The sequence below is a fragment of the Numenius arquata genome, chromosome 11 (assembly GCF_964106895.1).
Source record: "Numenius arquata chromosome 11, bNumArq3.hap1.1, whole genome shotgun sequence".
NCBI lineage: Eukaryota > Metazoa > Chordata > Aves > Charadriiformes > Scolopacidae > Numenius > Numenius arquata.
In genome coordinates, this window is record NC_133586.1 from 17,367,066 (window position 1) to 17,387,604 (window position 20,539).

At 40.7% G+C, this 20,539-nt stretch overlaps 2 protein-coding genes across 4 annotated transcripts in view; both read right to left on the reverse strand.

The window, feature by feature from the left end:
• The window catches only part of APBA2 (amyloid beta precursor protein binding family A member 2), a 106,050-nt gene extending 101,406 nt beyond the window's left edge, over window positions 1-4,644 (reverse strand). The window contains exon 1 of one of the 2 annotated variants that reach the window (XM_074155409.1): window positions 4,531-4,644. The gene's annotated coding sequence lies outside the window, so the exon portion shown is untranslated. The remainder of the gene's footprint in view (window positions 1-4,530) is intronic. The other variant, XM_074155410.1, reaches the window with a different exon arrangement.
• Window positions 4,645-7,939: 3,295 nt separating this feature from the next.
• Window positions 7,940-20,539, reverse strand: MCEE (methylmalonyl-CoA epimerase). 2 transcript variants are annotated; one of them, XM_074156610.1, is made up of 3 exons: window positions 20,480-20,539; window positions 15,191-15,531; window positions 7,940-11,730 (listed from the first exon to the last, which is right to left on the reverse strand). In XM_074156610.1, exons 1-3 carry the CDS (start codon window positions 20,508-20,510, stop codon window positions 11,578-11,580), a joined length of 525 nt encoding a protein of 174 aa, XP_074012711.1. In that variant the 5' UTR covers window positions 20,511-20,539; the 3' UTR covers window positions 7,940-11,577. The 2 variants fall into 2 exon arrangements, with proteins under 2 accessions (XP_074012711.1, XP_074012710.1); XM_074156609.1 differs by having other exon boundaries at window positions 7,946-11,730; window positions 20,447-20,510.

Here is a 20,539-nt window from a genome sequence, read left to right on the forward strand (position 1 = left end):
TTACCAATCGTATAAGACCTTTCTTCTGGAAAATAGGACCATTAGCCAAGATGAGACTTAAGTTCAGACAAAACTGAGACTTTGGAATGAAAGGCCTATTCTCTTGGATGCCATGATAAAGCCCAAGTGCTGCATGTTCAGCTCCTGCAGGCAGCACAAGCCTAAAGCACTGCACACTTCAAGAAACACATGGTGCTTTCTTGAGCTGCTTTTCACACAGCTCTCAAGGCAAAATGGGTCCTCAGGAAAAAAAAAATAAAAAAAAAATCTTACATTTTAATGCTCTCTCCAGTAGACTAAAAGCATTCGCGAGTATCTAAAGTACTTATAATGAGCATTTGACTCAGCAATTGCATGTTTTGTGGAGTGTCTAAAAACTAGCAAATTCTGATTCTGCTTTCAGCTCTTCCTCTTAACTTGTGAAGTGCATGTGACTGCATCAGTGCTTTATTTTCTCCAACTATAAGAACTACCATTATGTCTCTCACACTAATGTTGTAAGGCTTTAATTGCCTCACAGGAGCGCCAAATATACAACATAGAAAGGTTCTTGCTTACAAGAAGCATGTTCTTCCTTATGTTTATATCTATATTAAAATAAAAATATTTCAAGCAAATAACTCTTCCTTAGGAGGCTTATAGTAAGATATTAGTTTGTACTAATAGTAATGTACTATTACACAGCTAATAGAGGCCAATATATCATACAGATATTACACTCTGTCATTGCTGAGATGCATGGATTAGCCCTAGAATGGAAGCTCTAGTTCTTTCTAAAAAAATTCTGACTTCTGGAAACATATTAGAAGTAGGGAGGTGATTGTGCCCCTGCACTCAGCACTGGTGAGGCCATACCTGGAGTATTGTGTCCAGTTTTGGGCACCTCAATACAAGAGAGATATCGAGGTGCTGGAGCAAGTGCAGAGGAGAGCAACGAAGCTGGTGAAGGGCCTGGAAGACAAATCATATGAAGAGCAGTTGAAGGAGCTGGGACTGTTTAGTATGAGGAAGAGGAGGCTGAGGGGAGACTTCATCACTCTCTACAACTACTTGAAAGGACACTGTAGAGAGGTTGGTGCTGGTCTCTTCGCACAGGTAATTAATGACAGAACAAGAGGGAATGGCTTCAAGCTCCAGCAGGGTAGGTTTAGACTGAACATTAGGAAAGAATTTTTCACAGAAAGAGTGGTCGGGCATTGGAATAGGCTGCCCAGGGAGGTGGTTGAGTCACCATCCCTGGATGTGTTTAAGAGACATTTAGATGTGGTGTTGGGGGATATGATATAGGGAAGAACTTTGTAGTGTAGGGTAGATGGTTGGACTCAATGATCCCAAGGGTCTCTTCCAACCTGGATGATTCTATGATTCTATGATTCTATATCTGCTTCTTGTGCCTATCCATATGCTTCACATATGGATAGGCACAAACATACAACTGTTCATAGGATCATAGAATAATTCAGGTTGGAAAGAGCGTTGGAAGTCTCGTGTCCAACATCCTGCTCAAACCAGGGTCATCATCAGTGAGTCCTGATCAGGTTCTTCAGGGCATTATCCAGTCAGGTCTTAAAAATCTCAAGGATGGAGACCACACAACCTCTCTGGGCTACCTGTTCCCATGTATGATTGTCCTTACTGTCCTTATGGGGCAAAAGATTTTGTTTATATCCAGTCTGAAGCTCTCATTTCAACATCTGCCTATTGTCGCTCATTCTCTGCCACACACCACTCTGATGAGTTTGGCTCTACTTCCCTGAAGACCTCCTTCTAAGGCTGCTGTTAGGTCCTGCCAAAGCCTCCCCTCTGCAGGCTGAGCAAGCCCCACTCCCTTCTCACAGGGCCTGACCTCCAGCCCCAACCTTTTTGGTGGCCTCTGCAGAACTCCAGTTCATTAATATCTTTCTTGTACCAGGGGGGACCAAAACCGGACACAGTATTATACATGTGGTCTATCGAATGTTGAGTAGAGTGGAGTAATTACTTCCCTTGATCTACTGCCTGCATTCTTGTTCATACAGACCAGGATGCTCCTGGCTGTCTTTATTCCCAGGGTACATGGCGGGTGCACGTGCAGCTTGCTGTCCACAAGGACCTCTGTGCCTTCTTGGCAGGGCTGCTCCCCAGTCTCTATCGTTGCAATGGCTTAAAGCACGAAAGCATTGCCTTGTTATTTAAACACAGATTACAAGGGAAATTGATATAAAAAGTCTGCAAAAACACCAAAAACTTGATGTGTTCAAAGGCTACAACCAAAATTTTGTTCTGGACAAGCCCAGGATCTTCCATATTTCTCTCTGTGAGCTGGTAGTCCGGAACACATCACTTCTTGCTAGATTTCTCTACCTTCAGCACAGGAAGAGGTTTAAACCATGGTATTTTCACAAATTGTTTCTTAGCAAATGTTCTTATCAGAACAGCTGGAGAGATGGTAAAATTACGCCTCTTGAAGTGTTTCCTCATATTAGTGGTTCCTCATATTCACAGCCTTAAGCAAAGGTCACTTTTTAAAGACCTACCTCTTGTTCAAATTCATGTCCAGTCTCCAACCTAAACTGGCATTAACCAAGCAACTGTACAAAAATTGCTTTTTGAGATTCTTCTTTAGAATAATAAGAGTGACCGAAGGAGCTGAGCAGCTATGGCCTTTTCAAGCACACTTTTCCTTTATGATCAGAGGATCAAGGGGATGCAATAGTCCAGCTGCTGACTAGAGGCAACACTGCATTTTTAAAAATAGCTTTAGATATTTCAAAGTACAGATAAGGGCTAAACTATCAGAGAATTTAGGTTTAGGAAGCCTGACAATCAAGGTTTACAAGGACAAGTCCACAGCCTGAAATCCTATGAGCTCAAAGTGGAGTAAGGACAGAGGCTTCCCCTTTAGTAGTTTAGCACCTATAGAACAACATATGGAAAGAAAAGCTCTTTCATCCTTGCCTATGCCATACAGAGGACAATCTGGACTATACAGTGATAAATTGCAATCTTATGCTTTAACATGAACTTCAATCTTACGCTTTTCAACATATAGATAACCAGCACATACTGCATTTTTACTTAACTGGCAATAAAGCATCACACTAAAATTCCTCCCTTTTAAAATTACTTTTTGTGGAAATACTATTGCTTACACACAACCACATAAAACTACGGTAGCAGTTGTTTCTGGTTTTCAGATCCACCGGTTAAGTAATGAGGGATTCTCGCTAACAGGCACAATACATGAAATACCTTTTCTGCAAATGGATTTCCAAGCCCCTCCTGGGAGACTACAGGGTGGCCTTGACCAGGTAATACAACTGAAACACTACTTGCATTTTTTACCCAAACTGGTCACAGTAATTTAAGTCTTCTCTTAAACATCACTGCAATGCATGTTATCTCTGTACTATGAATGTTGTATGATCTCATCTTTATTTAAATTTCTTTTCTTGTACGCCCTCACTAGCATGCAACCATCAAAACGACACTGAGGATGCCAACTAAATCTGAAAGCACAGACTGCTAGTTGAGGCAAAATAAGCCAGTCTTTGCCTTTCCAAGACGCAGGTCCAAACGCAGCATTCCCTTCCTCTCCCCCACCCCCATCCCTTTTGTTATGGCAATACAACCCTCTCCACCACCTATTCAAAAAACTGTTGAAAAAGGGGAAAACAGACCATGCTATGATGTCTTATGCTGTTTATCCCAACAAAAATCAAGTATTCTTCATTGAGCGGCTTTTTCCCTTCAGACCGCCTGATGAAGGGAACGGGAAGAGTGGATCAAGAGCTCTGATCCATTTGCTACACCGGAGGCATGAAATCAGAAACAAATACAAACTCCTAGCGGTGCTGCATTACACGAGGGCTCCTCTCGCATTTCTTTTGACTCTATGAAGACAAACAAGGCTCTCAAGCCTCCCGCCCTCCCACAGAACACAGGCATTATGCATAAGCTGCGCTGCCGGTCCCTGCGCTGCCGAAAGCGGAGGCTGAGGCACGGTCGGGATGGCGGGCTGAGCCCCAGGGCTCGCAGCCCTGCCGGGAGGGAGCCCGTGGCGAGCCAGCAGCGCTGTCCCCAACGGCAGCCGGCTCTGGGGGGACGCTGCCGGCTCCACGGCGGCTGACAGGAGGCGGTGGCTGCGCGGATCCTCCGCCGCTGCCACCCCGCCACAGCGGCTCGGTGCCCAGCGGGGTACGTGTGGGGCTCCCTGTGCCGGAGCCCCCCGCCGCCGCCACACCGTCGGCGACGCCATGCCGCAGGGGCTCCCCATCACCCCAGTCCCTTGCGGGCAGCTCGGCTGCCAGGGGATGGGGATGATGGGGATGAGGCGGGGGCAGCTGCTCCCGGGGCGGGCAGGCCCCAGCCCCCAATTCGAGGGGAGCAACGTCCGCGATCGGGCTGGGCGGGGGTGGCCGCGGCGTCCCCTCAGCGCCCGCTCCCCTGAGGCGACCCGCGGGGATGCTGCCGCCCCACCCCCGGCGGAGCCGCCGCTCCCCGCCACGACACCGGCCGCCGGTCCCCCGCCCCGCGGCCCCCGCTCCTTACCCCTGCTGGCAGCGGCGGGGCCGGTCCCCACCCGTGAGGCGCCGCGGCGGGGACGCGGGGATAGCCGCAACCGCTCTTTTGTGTGCCTGCCTCAGCGCCACACACCGAGGCGGCGGGTGGGCCCGGGAAGCTGCGTGCGAGAATAGCGCCGGCCGCCCGGGAACCTGCATGGCGCACAGCCCGGCCGCCGCGGCGCCTCAGGGGGGCCGGGCCGGCGGGGCGCGGCGGGGCGGCCCGCAGTCCCACATCTCCCCTCAGCATCGCGTCAGCCCGCCCGCCCGCCTCGGCCCGCTACCCGCACCGCTCGGTTGCCCCCGGCCCTGCCTGCCAGCCTTCGTGCCCCGGGGCGCTGACGGGGTCCTGCTCGGCCGGCGCCCAGCGAGGCTGGAAGAGGTAATGGCAGAACTCCTCGCGCTGCCTCAGACGGGGCCGGTGCGGTGCTGCCGTGTGCGAACACCCCCGAGTTCCTCACAAAATGGCACAGAAAGTTGGTGGCTTGGTGATAGGGACTGACCTGGCAATTATGCTCTTCCACAGATACTGGAGGCTGGAGGCCAAGCTCAGCGCCAGCGTGCCCGTGGAGGACCTTGCCCAGACCTGGACACTGAGGAGAGCCAGGGGCAGGGTATGTCCATGTCCCTCATGCCTCCCCAGGCTGCAGGATCACAGAATTATAGAATGGGTTGGGTTGGAAGGGACCTTAAAGATCATCTAGTTCCAACACCTAGTTGGAAGGGACATCTAGTGGCAGGGACATCTTCCTCTAGACCAGGTTGCTCAAAGCCCCATCCAGCCTGGCCTTCAACACCTCCAGGGATGGGGCATCCATAACTTCCCTGGGCAACCTGGGCCAGTGCCTCACCACCCTCATAGTGAATTTTTTTTATTCCTGATACCTAATCTAAATCTCCCTTTTTTAAGTTTAAAACTGTTACCCCTTGTCCTATCACTACACTCCCTGATAATGAGGCCCTCCCCATGATGGAGCACCTCCCTGATAAAGAGCCCCTCCCAGGATGGAGCAGCCCTTTGGCCGGCTACCCTTCAGGAGCCCTCCAGCAGCAGCAGTAGGCAGGTATGTTTGTTGGAGGCCTCCAGTCTTGCTGTGACACATGGCAAGGCCACCCTGTATTGGCGGTCTGTATACCTGGGGACCCTGCTTTGGTAGCAGGCCATAGCATATGTTGTTTTCTGTGAGTCTTCCATACTATTTTTCTGTGAAGCTCATTCCTGAATGCTCGCTGCGTAATCCTCCTAGTTAATGACCTCAGCTTGAGGCGCTCCAGTACAACAAAAATCAAATTAAACACAAAAAGTTTGAACGTTACAGCAGGGGACAGCCCTGGACTTAGTCACATTCCACCATATGGCTAGATTTATGAGATCAAATCGTGATTTTTATCCTCTCATGCAGATAATACATGGAACCCCCCATAGTGATTAAAAATGGAAGATGTAATGTGTAATATTTAAAAGCTCACCGAAGTGGTTTTCTCCAAAAACATTTCTAACAGTGAATGATAAAACACAGTTGGTTCCTCAGCCTTTTATTGGAAACTGCTAGATCTTTCTGGTGCAGCTAGGTGATGGTGATTACTTTTTATATAAAGGAACATATGTGAGATCAAGTGCTCTTAAGCCAATTATGACAGGACTTGCTCATAAGCATGCAAATTTGATACTTAAAGCTATTTGTGAGTGTAAAAAGTAATCTTTCTCATGATAGCTGAAGTGAAAAGCTGTCTTAATGTAATTATATTGCATTCCAGTCAGCTAGGTATCAATGTTAACTCTAATAGCTGCATATCCAACTTGGTGTGCTTTTGTTTGCCCTAAGGTAGCTATACCACTTGCTTAGCACCAAGACAAATTCCATGGACATGCAAAGGCCCTTCATGGAAACACCATTTTGTGGCCTTTTTATCCTTGTTTATTGTTTAGTTGTTAATCCTTCTGTTAAGATTCACTAACTACAGAATAGCCATTTGCTACTAAGAGGCTATTTTCTATCACGGTTTTCTATGGTGACTTTTCTCATCTGTTCCTTTCGATATCCTAATTACTTGACTGATTTTGGTTCTCTTTTGAAGCTAATGAGAACTCAAACATGACATAAACTGTAATGCATGTATGTTTTACACAGAACTACAGGAAGTTATATAATCTGTAGATGGGTTGTTCAAACTTTTGGCAAATAATGTTTTAAACATATTATTCTCAAAATTGCTAACTTGATGAAATAGCCTAATGTGTATCAGGAAGTTTTCACTTTCTCAATCAATATACCAAAAGCAGTATTCCCAGCTTGATAGGGCAGGTACGTGTTTTCTTTTTGAAGTCACTGCAATTGCAAGGATTGTACTACAACTGACCTCTCAAAGACTGCAGCAGTCCCAAAGGGAGTGGGATATATTTTTTAACTTTCTAAATTTAAGTTCCTAACAAATGTTCTCCCTCCACCTCATTTTGGAGACAGTGGCTGAGACAGAAGGTTATTATAGAAAATTACATACCATAATGGAAGGTAAAAATAAGGTGCATAAAATCAGTCCAATAATGCACCTCTCTGCTACTCTTCAATTTCTGGAAATAATCTTTTCCATACAAGCCAGCCACAGACGCACAAGCAGGATATTCCCCCTATTTAATGCAAACTGTGCATCGTCACATGCCTTCAGAGTACCCACAGTTACTAGTTACTTCAGAACTTTTTTTTTTTAAATCATGGTTTAAACCTATCTTTATTACTGAAAAAAATGCAATGTTAAAAATAAGTAAAAATCTTCATTAAAGATCTATTTTCTTGAAGATTTTAGTTAGTATTTGTTATTTTTATGTTAACAAAGCATAACAGTTAAAAGATCACTTTAGATTACACCTAGAAAAGTCATGAAGTGCTTCAAAATGTATCCTTACTTTAAAATGTTTGAGAGAACTCTTCCTCTCTTCTGAATCTCTGCTATAAATTTGCAGTTAACAATGCTGTTTAACAATAGGTAAGACAGTGCAAATTAACATGAAACTAGATAGATGACATCATTTTATAGATATTTAAGAATTATACTATCCCGGGAGGTAAACCTCCCTCCTTCACAATAAAATAAATTTACATTTCATAAAATGTTCTGGCTGCTTTGAAAACGCTTATCAAAGGTGACAGATTTTGCATTTCTAAGAAGGTGAGGTCTTCTATTTTAAAACGTCACCATTGGGCCCATTAATTTATACATTGCTGTTGGTTTCTGTTTCCATATTAATCTTACGTGATTCAGCGTTCCAAGTTTAAACTGTTGATTACCTTTCTGTGTCTAGTGCCACCCAGCATCCTTATGAGAAGCTCCAGGGCTACCATTTTAGGGGTTTCTTCTATGTCGCAGTCCAATACTTTGGCCAACATGACAACTGTTTTGGTAAAAGAATTGAGTGTTTATTGAAAAAATTAACTTTTTCTCTTAATTAGGGGTTCTTGAGTCCAACAAACCCAAGACAGATCACTACAGGAAGAATTTCTTGCAAGGAAAGAATCAAAAAAAGCACCAAGGAAATGATTCAGAGCACCTGTAAGTACCTCAACTAGATATTATAAATATCTCCATGTTTCGTGGTCTTTCTATGAGACTTCCTTGGTCACACCATCTTCCATTCACCTATCTTAGCAATAAAGTCCAAATCCAAGGGCTTCTGCATGTGCATTAAGAAAGTAAACTCTAGTCTCAGTGTTAAAAACAGAAATATTATCCACTCAGGAAGTCATCGGCAGAAGCAATGCCATCTTCAGTTCTTCTTGTAATTCATTCACAGCTTTCTAAATTTTTGGGCTGTGGTAACTGTATTAAGCACTGTAGCTATGACGTCATGATAGAGTACGTTCTTCCAAAACTTGTGATAAATTGGGTAAATATGGTAATAATGAAAGCAATTGAATTCAGAATGAAATACCCCGTGTTGGTTTTGTTGTTTTGGTTTTTTTAAAATTCAGGTGAATTAATTGCAGTATAAGCATAACGGGACCAGAGTTTTTGCAGATTTGCAAAACTGTAAGGTTAGCTTTTAAAAGGCATGTAGTTAGTTCTTTTTTATCTTTTTGAGTTTGATTCTAGGTTTGTCTCATCATACAGAATGGGATTCATTCTGCAGCCTGTTCTCCTCCTCCCACCTAGGAGAGACTTGAGGGTTCCGTAGAGGAAGTCAAAAAAAGATATTTTGCATCATTTAATTATGAGCCCTTTAGCTGCCTGAATAATGTTAATGGAGTCCAGAAAAAAGTGTCTTGTCTGCCTTAGGCAGCATAAAATAGGAACATGTTTGAGCTCAGAGGGGAGAAAAGGCACATGGAGAGACTGGAACAGGGAACTTGCATTTGACAAATGACCCAAGTGTGACAAAATTTACTGAATAAATATTAACACTTCATCTTCTGAAAAGCTTGACATTATCAGAAAAGAAGGTTTCACTGTACCTTTTGGAAAAAAAAAGCCCAAATACCCATTGTCAAAGCCTAATTCCCTTCCGAGCTGATCAGGCTCCAGTTAATTTGAATTGGTGTTGTTCTTTCCAGAAGTTGTGTACTGGTGCAACAGGGTTATATCACTAAGTGTCCCTCCACTGGGCAAAATAAATCACAGTTCTCTCTTGCTTCAGTTTTCATCCTTGAATTTCCACTGATTTTCTTGATGTTATTCCCCCTTTATAACCATGGCAGTAGCAAAGGGTAAGGCTCGTATATCTAACACCAGCCCCCCAAACCTTTAGAAAGTCAGAACAAAGTATGACTTGTGAAGGCTCTCTTGTTTAAGGTGAAGGCTTAGAGCTTTGTTACAAGTATAGGGGATGATCCTGTTCCCACTATGGGTCTATGGGAGTTAGGTGTATGAACAGGAAAATTCTCTCAGTGCATCTTAGCTGTCTTCAGATTCTTCAGCTGTGCAGCTCTCTTGCCTATCCCTTCCAAGTCTAGAGCTCCAGAGGTGAAAATTCTCGTATCTTGTAGCACGTACCCAGACAAGTAAGGGAGTCTGATCCTACCAAATGGTAAGAGCTTGTAATAAGCATGCCCCAGTTTTGGGCAGTAGCTGATTTTACAGACCTAAGCCCTCTTTTTTGTTCTTGTGGTTTTTTATTAATATCTTGACTTCCACCTTAGGAGGAATCAGATGAAATGTATAAACTGTGAATGAGAAAAGAGTATGACTTAGTTTTGATGAACAAAATACACCAGCTGACTTAGTGCTAGGCAACCCCACTGCAGTCAGTCAGGAAAATTACTGGTTCCTAGCTAAAAGCATTACAAGCCTCTTTCTGCTAATAAGATGGAGAGTACAATGAGGCAAGCGGAGTAAGTATTGTTTATTCAAAATCTCCATTACCTAGTACTATATCATGCTACTGCTCTGAGTGTATTGCTAGATGTCATACACAAAATACCATCTCCTTCAGACAGGACAAAGAAATGGAGTATGAACCTAGAGAAGCCTGCTCTGTTTTCTGTTGCACCAAACTAAGAGTATTAGGTTCAAAGACATCTGTTCAATTATCTTGACATGTAACAAGCAAGGCTTCTAGTCTTGGCATTCCTATGCTAGTTTTGCAGAAAAGATGCCTCCCCATCTTTGAAAGAACAGATAGACAAAAGCAGCTTTGCTAATAGAATCTCTCCTAGAATAGCAGAATCACATTTCAGGAATATATCAAATCATCCTGCTTCTCCATCATGAGCCTTATGATTCCTAAATTCAAACATTTTAGAATTTATATCACAAACTACCCTCTAAACAGTAATTTGATGAAATGCAGGAACCCTGCAGAAGACCATATTTTCTTTAAAATATGACAGAAGGAGTATTTATTTTGAATACATAACTATCTTGTTTAAAAAAAAAAATGAATGGTGTTGCAGGTTTTTTTTCAGAAGTAAAATTCATGAGAAAGCACCAATCTCCTTAAAGACCAAAGTCTTTAAATCTCAGGTCAACATTATGCTTGTATTTTGTTGTAGCAAACATGATACAGAACACAAATAATCCCATTTCCATTAAGTAAAAATTCTCCTAGACTAAAATGAACTTACTTCATATCAAGCTGAAACTATTCACTGTATATGCAGAGATGTAGGAAAATAGAAAATTCAGATTGTGGTTTAGCTGGGAAAAAAATTACTTTTAGGGATTAAGAAAACTAGAAAGAAAAACAGCAAGTCTTGAATTTCTACAGCTGATGTGTCAAAAGTGTGTTTGCATAGGAAAGCAATATTTATAAAGTAAGTGAAAAAGATTAATCGCTATTTGTTCAGGTCTCTCCTGGATGTCTTCCCATGGATAAAGCTTGAAAAAAATATTCAATACCTGAAAAAACTAAAATTTGACAAGTACATTACAGTCTGAAATACATTTCAGGTATTCTTCTCTCATTGCCTTCATATCCATAGAGTTCATAAAACAACTAAATGATGATTTATGCATGATAACTTCCTTGGCAGTAATTGTTATGCCAAGGAAAACTTATTTACTGATGGCAGACACCTATACAATAACATAAGAATTTTTTTACTGTATGAACCAATCAATCAGTGTGAAGCACAGATGGTGAATGGTGAAAACAGAAAATACAATGTTCCTTTTTCCTTTATTTCTAAGGGGAATATCTAAGCTATATTGTTGTCACTGAGAAGTGGGTCTCTGCTCTGAAATACAGAACAAAATAATGTGGGATGACCTAGAAACTGTACAGTTTCTGTGGTTACAGAGGTAAAACCATGCTGCAAACATAAGGCAACGAACACAAATTACTATTTGTAACTTGGCTCATGATTTGTCTTTAGAATCACAAAGAATTCAAGAAATGTCAACATACTAATTCTGAAAATCAGATCAACAACAACAAAAAAAGAAAGCAACCCTAGACCTGTAGCACTATTTCAGTAGTCAAAAGCTGTACTTAATCCACAGGAAGTACAGTGAACTTGTAAAGACTGAATACCACATCAATATTCCCAGCACCAGCTCAGTAACTTCACAACTAATCTATTGTTTTACTTATGAATATTACAGCTCAAGCTTCCTCAAGTTCCACAAGGACTCCGTGGCAATCTTTAGGGTGAAGAAAAATCACGGGTTTGCCATGTGCGCCTATTTTTGGCTCTTCGCTCAATATTCGTATCTTTTTTTTCTTCAGTTCTGTCATAGCAGCTTTTATGTCATCAACCTTATAAAAGAAAAATACAGTTCACACAAATTAACATATTACACTGTATTATGCAGATTCTACATTTAGGAGAAATAATATAATTCCTTACTAAAATGTTATTTCTAAATTCTAATAGAATTCTGAAAATAAATTATAAAACATTTAGTCTTAAAAATAAAAATCCTACAGAAGTTTGCATTTGCTATTTAAAGATTTTATAAAATATTGTTTAAATAGAAAATGCTATATTTAAGAAATTGTTAAACAAAAATCACTCATCCACAAAGCCCATTGATTTTTTTGTTGTTGTTGTTACTTTGTAAGGACTCCATAAATAATCTAAACTCTGCATTACTATTACTAAGAAGATCACATTGCTTTCAAACTATCAATAACTAAAGAGGAATGCCTCCCTGTCTAATTGATGACTCATTAGATGCTGGTGAAAAGGGAGGGCAATGAGCAGAAGGTAAAAGGAAAGTCCCTTTTAGATTTATATATCCTCTTCCTGAGTAGGTTAAGCTTCATAAAGTTTCCTAAGAAAAACCTTGGAATTATCAGAAACATACCCAGAATATGAACTGGTTTTCCTATTGAACTTAATTATAATAATAGCCTTTAACATAATATTTCAGTACAGTTTCCTGCAGAAATACGTAATTAACAAAAACATGTCTATGCTGTATAATGTGATCTTAAGTCTGATGTCATGTCATTAGATGAAATTTGAATTTTCCCAAACCTTAAATGCACTCATTCTTTGAAATTATAAAATTAGCATCATTTTATCAAATCTAATAGTCAATAATCAGTAAGACCTAGAATTAAAATAATAGCATTGCTGTTTTTCAAGACTGAGGTGTCTGGATATAATTTGGTAAATAAACTTGCATGATGCCATTGTAGGGAAGAAGGAAATACCTATCTTTAATTCAGAGGAACAGACATCAGTTAATTCCTACTCATATGCAGCAGGTTTTTTCGTGAAAATTCTAAACTCGCTGCAGTTCTTCCTACACATGACTACCAGTCTGCTAAAAAAAATAAAAATAAAAGAAACGACTGTCAAGTTTTATCTAAAATAAAACAGCACACATTTCCCCAAGCAGAAGAGCCACGGCAGCTGCTGCTCCTGTCCTGCAGAGATGGCCAGAGGAGGAACTGTGTCTGGGCTCAGCTGGAATGAATTACTGCATCCCCAAGGAAGGAGGGAGAGTGACCAGTGGAAAGCCTGTGGGTGCACCTGTGGTAGGAGAGTATCAGGCTCGGATTTCTCTCTTATTCGACCAAGTGTCCAGTATGCTTTTCATTGCAGATATTAAATTCAGTTAGAGCTGCTCAGGAATAATTTAATTTCTTCTTAAAATGCTTACTTCGTCTGAAATAAATTTCCTATCAAAACATCTGTCAAGAATTTTCCTTTGAATAATAAGACGTAAGGAAGTAATGAAAAGCATTTGGATAAACTTGTCAGGCTGCTTCTCCAGTATGGAATGAATTTTTGCAGTTCCGCTTTTTGTAATAAAGTTGTTCATAGAAAGATATTTCTATAAAATATTTTTTAAATTTCAAATGAACAATCAATTTACACTGATGTTCTTTCATATATAGTTTTTCTGAAAACTATTTTTGCTCAACTTTAGAAGACAATATATCTTTGAAGTTGTAAGATTTTCCATTCTGAGGAAAATGTAAAATTGGAGGAGTGACGTTAATATCTTTTTGATTGACTATGGTAGTGACCAAATCTGTTTTCAGTTCCACTTAAACAGCAGGTCAACAATGGATTGCTTTTCTTCTCCATGTAAATTAGTCTATAATCTTGCATTTGTTTTTACGTGAAGACAAATATGAGGGACTTAGGACAATCTTTTTCTTAATTTTCTTTTTCTTTTGTGTAGAGAATCCATTAGTGAGTTACAAGACTTCATTTAGGAAAATCTGGCTGCAAGTAGCACTAGCTCACCTGGTTAATGGAAATTAACTGCTAGATTATGACTCCTGGCTTGCTTGACATACTGTATACAGGTATAAATTTTCTTTTTTAACACAACACTTCTACATTGTCCAACATGGTATAATTAGCATGTTCCATTCTCCTCAATTTTCATAATTAACAGTATGACTTCTCTTGACAAACATGTTTAGTTTATCTGCAACAAGATCATCTCTCATACAAAATGGAGATCTACATAGAATAATTTCAGGTGGTAACAAATATTTCTTGAAACATCTTAAAAGGGATTATATATACTTGAAACCCTTGGGAGCTTTGAGCTCTTTTTGCTGAGAAATGCCTACAACTTCTTTCTCTTGTACCTATAAGTAAGAACAATTGGTTTTAGAGGGCTGGAGGGTTTTTTCAGTCTTACTGCAAATCCGTTCTTTCTTCTGCCCCCCCCATTTCCTAAATTCAGCTGAGGTCTTTCACATTTCTATAGAAGAACTGCCTAGGAATACCTGAGTAACATGCTCTGACATGCTCTGGGCAATCCTGCTTCGGCAGGGGAGTTGGACTAGATGATCTTTATGATCCCTTCCAACTCTAAAAATTCAGTGAAATTCAGTGAATACAATTCAGTGTCAATTTAAACAGAATTAATTTTCTTATTCTTGAACATCTGCAAATAGGCAAACTTAATGTAAGAAAAATTGCAATGCCTGTGCATATGCAAAAGTTCTCAATTCTCAATGAAACCATACAACTGCAAACACTGGGCTTTATGTTGTATCCTGAAAACAATTTTTACTCATGACAGTAATCCCATTACTTTTTTATTATTACACTTTGCAAGAAATAATGAAGTTTGCAATACTCAGATCTGTAAAATATTAAAAATATAGGCCATAGGCTGCAGCATGAAATTTTGCATCAAACATCTACACTAAAGCATGAGTATACTAAATAAGATGAATACTTGACCCAGCACCTTTATATCTTGTGTACTTCCAGATCAATCTCTATTTGATAGACAAGGAAGAACAGGACAGAAGAAACTCTGGAGACTTTACTGCTGTTTGGTAAGTATGATTGACAGTCTTCTTTGACTTCTATATACAATTATCAACTAGATATCAAACAGGAAGAAACTTCTGAAAATTTAAACCATGCTTGAGCTTAAACTTACAAATTCATGTTTTTCCAGTGTATGTCCTTTCTACGTCAGGAAGTTGACAACGTCAAACACGCTTCACAAGCCTTTGGGCTTGTCCACCTTCCACGCTGGATACTTAACCCTCCCTTCCCCAATTTAATCTTTATAGCATAAAAGAGGAAAAAATGTTCACATAACTCATGAAACTGAACTGTGATTTCCAAAACAGAAAAAAGGCAACTTAAGACTTCTTCTTATGCAATATAAATTTTCACAAATATAACAACCTTAGATATTTGTTCTTGAACACAGGTCAAACCTGTGGAAACATTATGCATATACTTTAATATCTATATCTTATATGACACATTGTGCTAAAGTACCTCGATGCAGATATGATGCATTCCTCCGGTCTTGTTTTTTTGCAGAAAGCTTGCAATGGGACTTTTCTCTCCTAAAGGATGTAGAAGTTCCAGCTTGGTATTTCCCAGCTCCACAAAAACAGTGTAGACACCATGTTCGGGAAGAGCAACAGTCTCGCTCACTTGTGCTCCTAACACATCTTTATACAAGGACTGAGCTTTCTCCAAATCAGGTACTGCAATTGCTACGTGATTAAGTCGGCCCAGTTTCCACAAAGAGCTTGGAATGTTTTGAGAGACGGAATTTGATGACGACAGAGTTCGTATAGTGGGGGCTGAAGTCTGGAATCTCGTAAGAAGCCCTGAAAAAAGTGAATAGCACTGATATAATGCTTTTGAGAAAGTATCAATATCTGCTCTTTCCCCTTTCAATGAGGCCTTTTAACTCCTATGTCATAAGCACACCAGTGTGCAAAGCTGAAGGTAGACTGAGACCAAGGAAAGAATTAATTCTGTAGTACTAACAGCTGAGTCTGTCAGAGTCAGAGACTATGCAATTATTCAGAAGTATATATAACCCCCCCCAAACACTAATTTGGTGTAAACGCTTACATATGCATGTTAGAAAGAAGAATACCTGGCAAAATGTAACAGTCAACTGTATAATATACTTAAAAGTGACTTCTGAATTTTTCTGAGCTTCTTACAAAATAGAGAAAGAAATGGGGATATGCCCCATGCCTCTAGAAATTATAACAACAAACAAGAAAAACAAAACAAAACCTCGGACAGAACTGATACTGCAAGATCCAAAAGATAAAGACTTGAGCTCTCAGCTGTCAGAACTAATTGCAGCAAGGAACGAAATGCCATGTTGCATCTGAGGCTTAAGGAATCCTAAAATCTCCTTAGTTTGATTTCTTATTCTCTCTTTCTCCAATGATGAAGTAATTTTCCCTTCTTACTTTTCACATGCTATACAGGTCTTACCCTTTGTTTCACTGATCTGTTTCAAAATGCTTGCAAATGTTTCAGTTCTAAGTACTGTGAACAACATCATGTCCACCTGACCAATAACAATTTAGGAGATTATCTTCAAAAGGTCAAAATCATAATAGCTTTTTTAATGCCTAGTGCCACTGACTTCTGTGTGTCTTACAAAAGACCAAGAATATGATTTGGCTCATCATAAATCAAAAGAGTAATTATAAAAAATATTGGATGGCCATATGGCACAAAGATAAGGACTAATATGTAGGCAAAAAGATGGAGTCATGGAGAAACTCTCTGCCATGAAAAACTGCTTTGGAACTCTTCACTGACTGCTCTGACAAGGCAGTACTGAACTTTGCATTATCTGTGTCAAGTTGCTGTGTTGCTCACAAATAGTTCTAGGGTTGCTTGTTTTGGTTTGTTTTGTTTTTAAAAAGTAACAAAAAAAGATATAAAATGAGGCTACTTACAAACGAATTATATTAAAAATTAATCTGTCAGAGTACTAGAATCTGGAGAGGTTGGGGGTGGGGGAGAAATTGTGATCATATCAGTTGTTTCTAGCATCAGAATTAGATGAAAGGATATATTCATAAAAGCTGCATTTTAATTTCATGCCAGTTTGCTTTAGGCCATGTCAGAGTTCTCAGTGCCTCAAGGCCAAGCTACAGGCATCTTAGCATTTTGGAAGTCTTTGAGACATTCTTAGCTTTAAATTCACAAATATGAATTAGCTATTTCGCTAAGAGATTGTGCCAAGGATGCACTGAGATTCTGGATGCTTTGCAATACACTGAGGATGGCCTGGCTTGCACTTTTTCAGACTCTCTGTACTCTGTAAGGTTAGTAGTAGCTGTAATTAATCGGCTGGCTTCACTGTATGAAACTGAGAACTACCATTTCACAGGAATTCAAGACTCTACAGCTATCAGTTAATTTTTCTTCACAAAGACAACTGATGCAGTCCTTAAAACTAGGCCTTTCTGAGCATTGTGTTGTGACAGAAGAACAGCTTGTGTGTATTTGAGACTTAAAATGACAACATGCAACGTATATATTTCCAAAGACTTAGTGACACAAAGCAAGTTTGTTCAGAATCATTTGATAATACTAAGTCAACATCCTACATTTGTAATTTCCAGAAACTTGTCCAGTTGTGCAAGTAACTGCCCTGCAGTATTTCTTGCCAGCCTTTCAGACAGTACATCCTGTCATCTCCTTCATCACAGCCAGAGGTTCTGGACAATTCTTTTTCACCTGTTACCTTTAGGCTTGCGTAGTAGAGCAACTCAATATTTCGAAGTACTTTGCAACTTTTTGCACATTAAAAAAATTCCCTAGCAACTTCTATACAGAAGAAAAATTTTTGTTTTTCAAATGTCTATGCTGAAACTATTTTGTAGACAGACTTGCCATCTAAATGCAGCTGTAGCAGGGGTGAACAAAGCAACTGCCTGAGGAAACAATACTATGCAATGCTTTATAATGCACAAAATAAGAAATGTGTAGTATCTAGTTGGCATAATTAGAGGCATGGATAATTAACTGGACTAGAGTTTGACCAGGTCGCCAGAGTAAATAATGCATTAAAAAATTAAAAAACAAAACGAAACACCTGCCATAGAGCCTTTTCTGTCCACCTTCTGTCTTTCTGCTACCTCTTCCTAAGTAGCTCTCTTTCCTACCATAATTTCTTAAGACCTGATTCAATTCTTGCTGAAGCAAGAGATACTTCTCCACTTAGAGGAGGTCAGTATTCACCAAAATTCCTTTGAAAGATAAGGACCACTTACTATCTCGTTCGTTATGTTTCCTAGAGCCTTTTATTGTTTCATTCCTTCTTCCAAATATTAACAGACCACAGCTCAGTAGAAATACTACTAATGTAGATTATTCAAGCAATCGTTACTGGTGGAAAAGGCTAGGATTTTTCCTATTCTTTTTGACATCTCCCATCTATAATTCTCATTGTACTTCACACAGGGCATACGACTACATGATTATTGTAATTTAATTTCTATTTTGTCTATTTTCAAGTAAATTGACATTAAGTGGAGACACAGACTGTTACTCAGCTATTACTGAAGCAATAGCAAAAAGAATAGAAAATGCTATTTCTGTTGGGTTCTACCCAAGAAAAATTTTATTTTTGTGGTGTTTCCTGGAAAGGTTATAGATTGAAAAAGTGAAGTATATTCCTAGGATTCTTGTAAAGTCAAAGATACTTAAATGCCCACTCATACGACAATATTATTTCTGCATCTCTCCATTTCTTCCTCTCACTTAATGGATTGGGTGATAGAAGTTGATATATTTTTCCTATGAGTATGTAGGGGCAGAGGACTCTTCAGCAAGTTTGGGGTTTGATTTTTTTTTTTTTACTTCATAGAATAAAGTCTTGTGAATTTGTCCTAGCTCTAGTCATATGGATATGGAGCTTTAATTTTAAACCCATAATTACCAGTATCAATTGACTGAGATTAAACGAAAAGCATTTGTATTTTTCTTGCATTATATAGGTTAGTAACTATATAGATTAGTTACTTAAAATTCTAGTCTTTTTCTTCTAATCCAATAATCAAAAGATGACCCTGCAGTGAAAAAGAAAGCTTTTCAGCACGCTTTAGACTGAAAACCCATTGCTTTCATGTTTCAGAAATGTAACAGTTATATTTATGCATACATCACAAAACTAGTCCTATTAAGTGTTGTGGCTAAATCCTTCAACCATAAAAGCATTTCTCCACTGACTTACAGAATTATTCAAGTAATTCTTAACCTTCTCCAATGTTAAAATAAATTACTTTCTCTGCTTCTTTTGAAGCCAATGGACACTGTGACTAAAGCATCTATCCAAGTATTTGTCCTGCTTGAAAAACTTGCATATGCCGACCAAATGCACACATGCAGTTGACTCTCCTGATACAGAGAGCATTCGCCCCTACTGGCTTTTTTAAGACCTAATTTTTCAAACACCGACAACCGAATCTGAATTTCTCTAGACATTTTGTCCTTTGGACCTGGTCTCATATACGATTGCTGGCATCCTCAGCGATACTGCAGAATGTGTGTCACCTTCTTCAGCCTCATTTGAAGAGTAATTTTAAATTTATCTATTTGGGTTTTATTCTATTAATGGTTGACTGATTTATTGGTATTATGCATATTAGAGTTTGAAGATGTACAGTTGTACCAAGGCTTACGTTCTATAACAGAGCAGATTATGAACATCAAGTAACAAGTCTGAAGTACCCCATAAAATGAGATCCTCATGCTTCAAATGTTTTATTTATAGGCTCAGTGCTCCTTCTGACGGGCAATGTTCATTGACCTACATGACTAAGTAACCAAACGTAAGCCAAATCCAGCTGAATTCAGTCATGTTCTCTATGGGGTGGTTATACAAGTGTGGGTCGCAGTAAGAACCACTGTGTCACCAGGCACTGCTCCACTCCCAAACATCTCAGGGTGAGGACAGCTGCCAAGCGTGGAGAGGACACTGTCTCCATTGGGGAGTCTGGCACATGGGGATTGTGTGTTAGCTCTCTCGACCAGGTGGAGGAAGGGCACAGTCTGGCCGTTCTTGTGTCCCAGCAGTTTCAAGGTGGCATTGGCATCTGGGAAGCCCTGCCAGCTGACGAGGCTGAGGTCATGCCTGGTGCTGCTCTGCTCTGTGCCAGGGGTGGCTTTAGGGAATCACATGGGCTCCAGAGATCCGAGAAACAGAGTCTCACTTTGCTGCAGTTCTGGTTTCCTCCTCACCTCAAAGTGCAATTACACAGAGATGTTTTCATCCCCACATCCCACTGATGCATCACTGACAGCACCGAGTCTCGCATTCACGTTTCCCCTGCAGGCCACGGCTACCAAGTAAAAGAGCGTGGCTCAGGTACGGAGAGTTTAGCCTGCCCTTACTTACTATTAAGAGAGTGAATGGTCTAGGTAATTATAATGAACGGCAAATGATTTTGCATTTCACCTCCAACTTGTCCCTTAAAAAGACAAGCTGCTCCTTGTGCCACAAGTATTAAGTTTGCTGCGAAAGTTCATTCTCAGCCGGTTAACGTCAGTTGTTAATATACCTGCCGTCTGGGTCAGATCCCCTTGTTTTTATTTATAACCACGGTTCTGTGTCGCCGTGGCCCGTACGGTTCTCACGGAGAGCCCGGGCCCGCTCCCGCACCCCGCGGCGGGAGGGGCGGCACGGTCCCGCGCGGCCCCGCACGCCGCGGGGCCGGGGGTGACGCTGGTCCTCCGCCGCCCCGGGCCGAGACCCCCCGCCGCCCGCCCGCTCTCCCCGCCCGGCCCCCCCGTTACCGGCCGCCGCGCGCCCCAAGGAGGCCGCCATCTCTCCGCCCCGCTGCTCGCTCCCAGCCC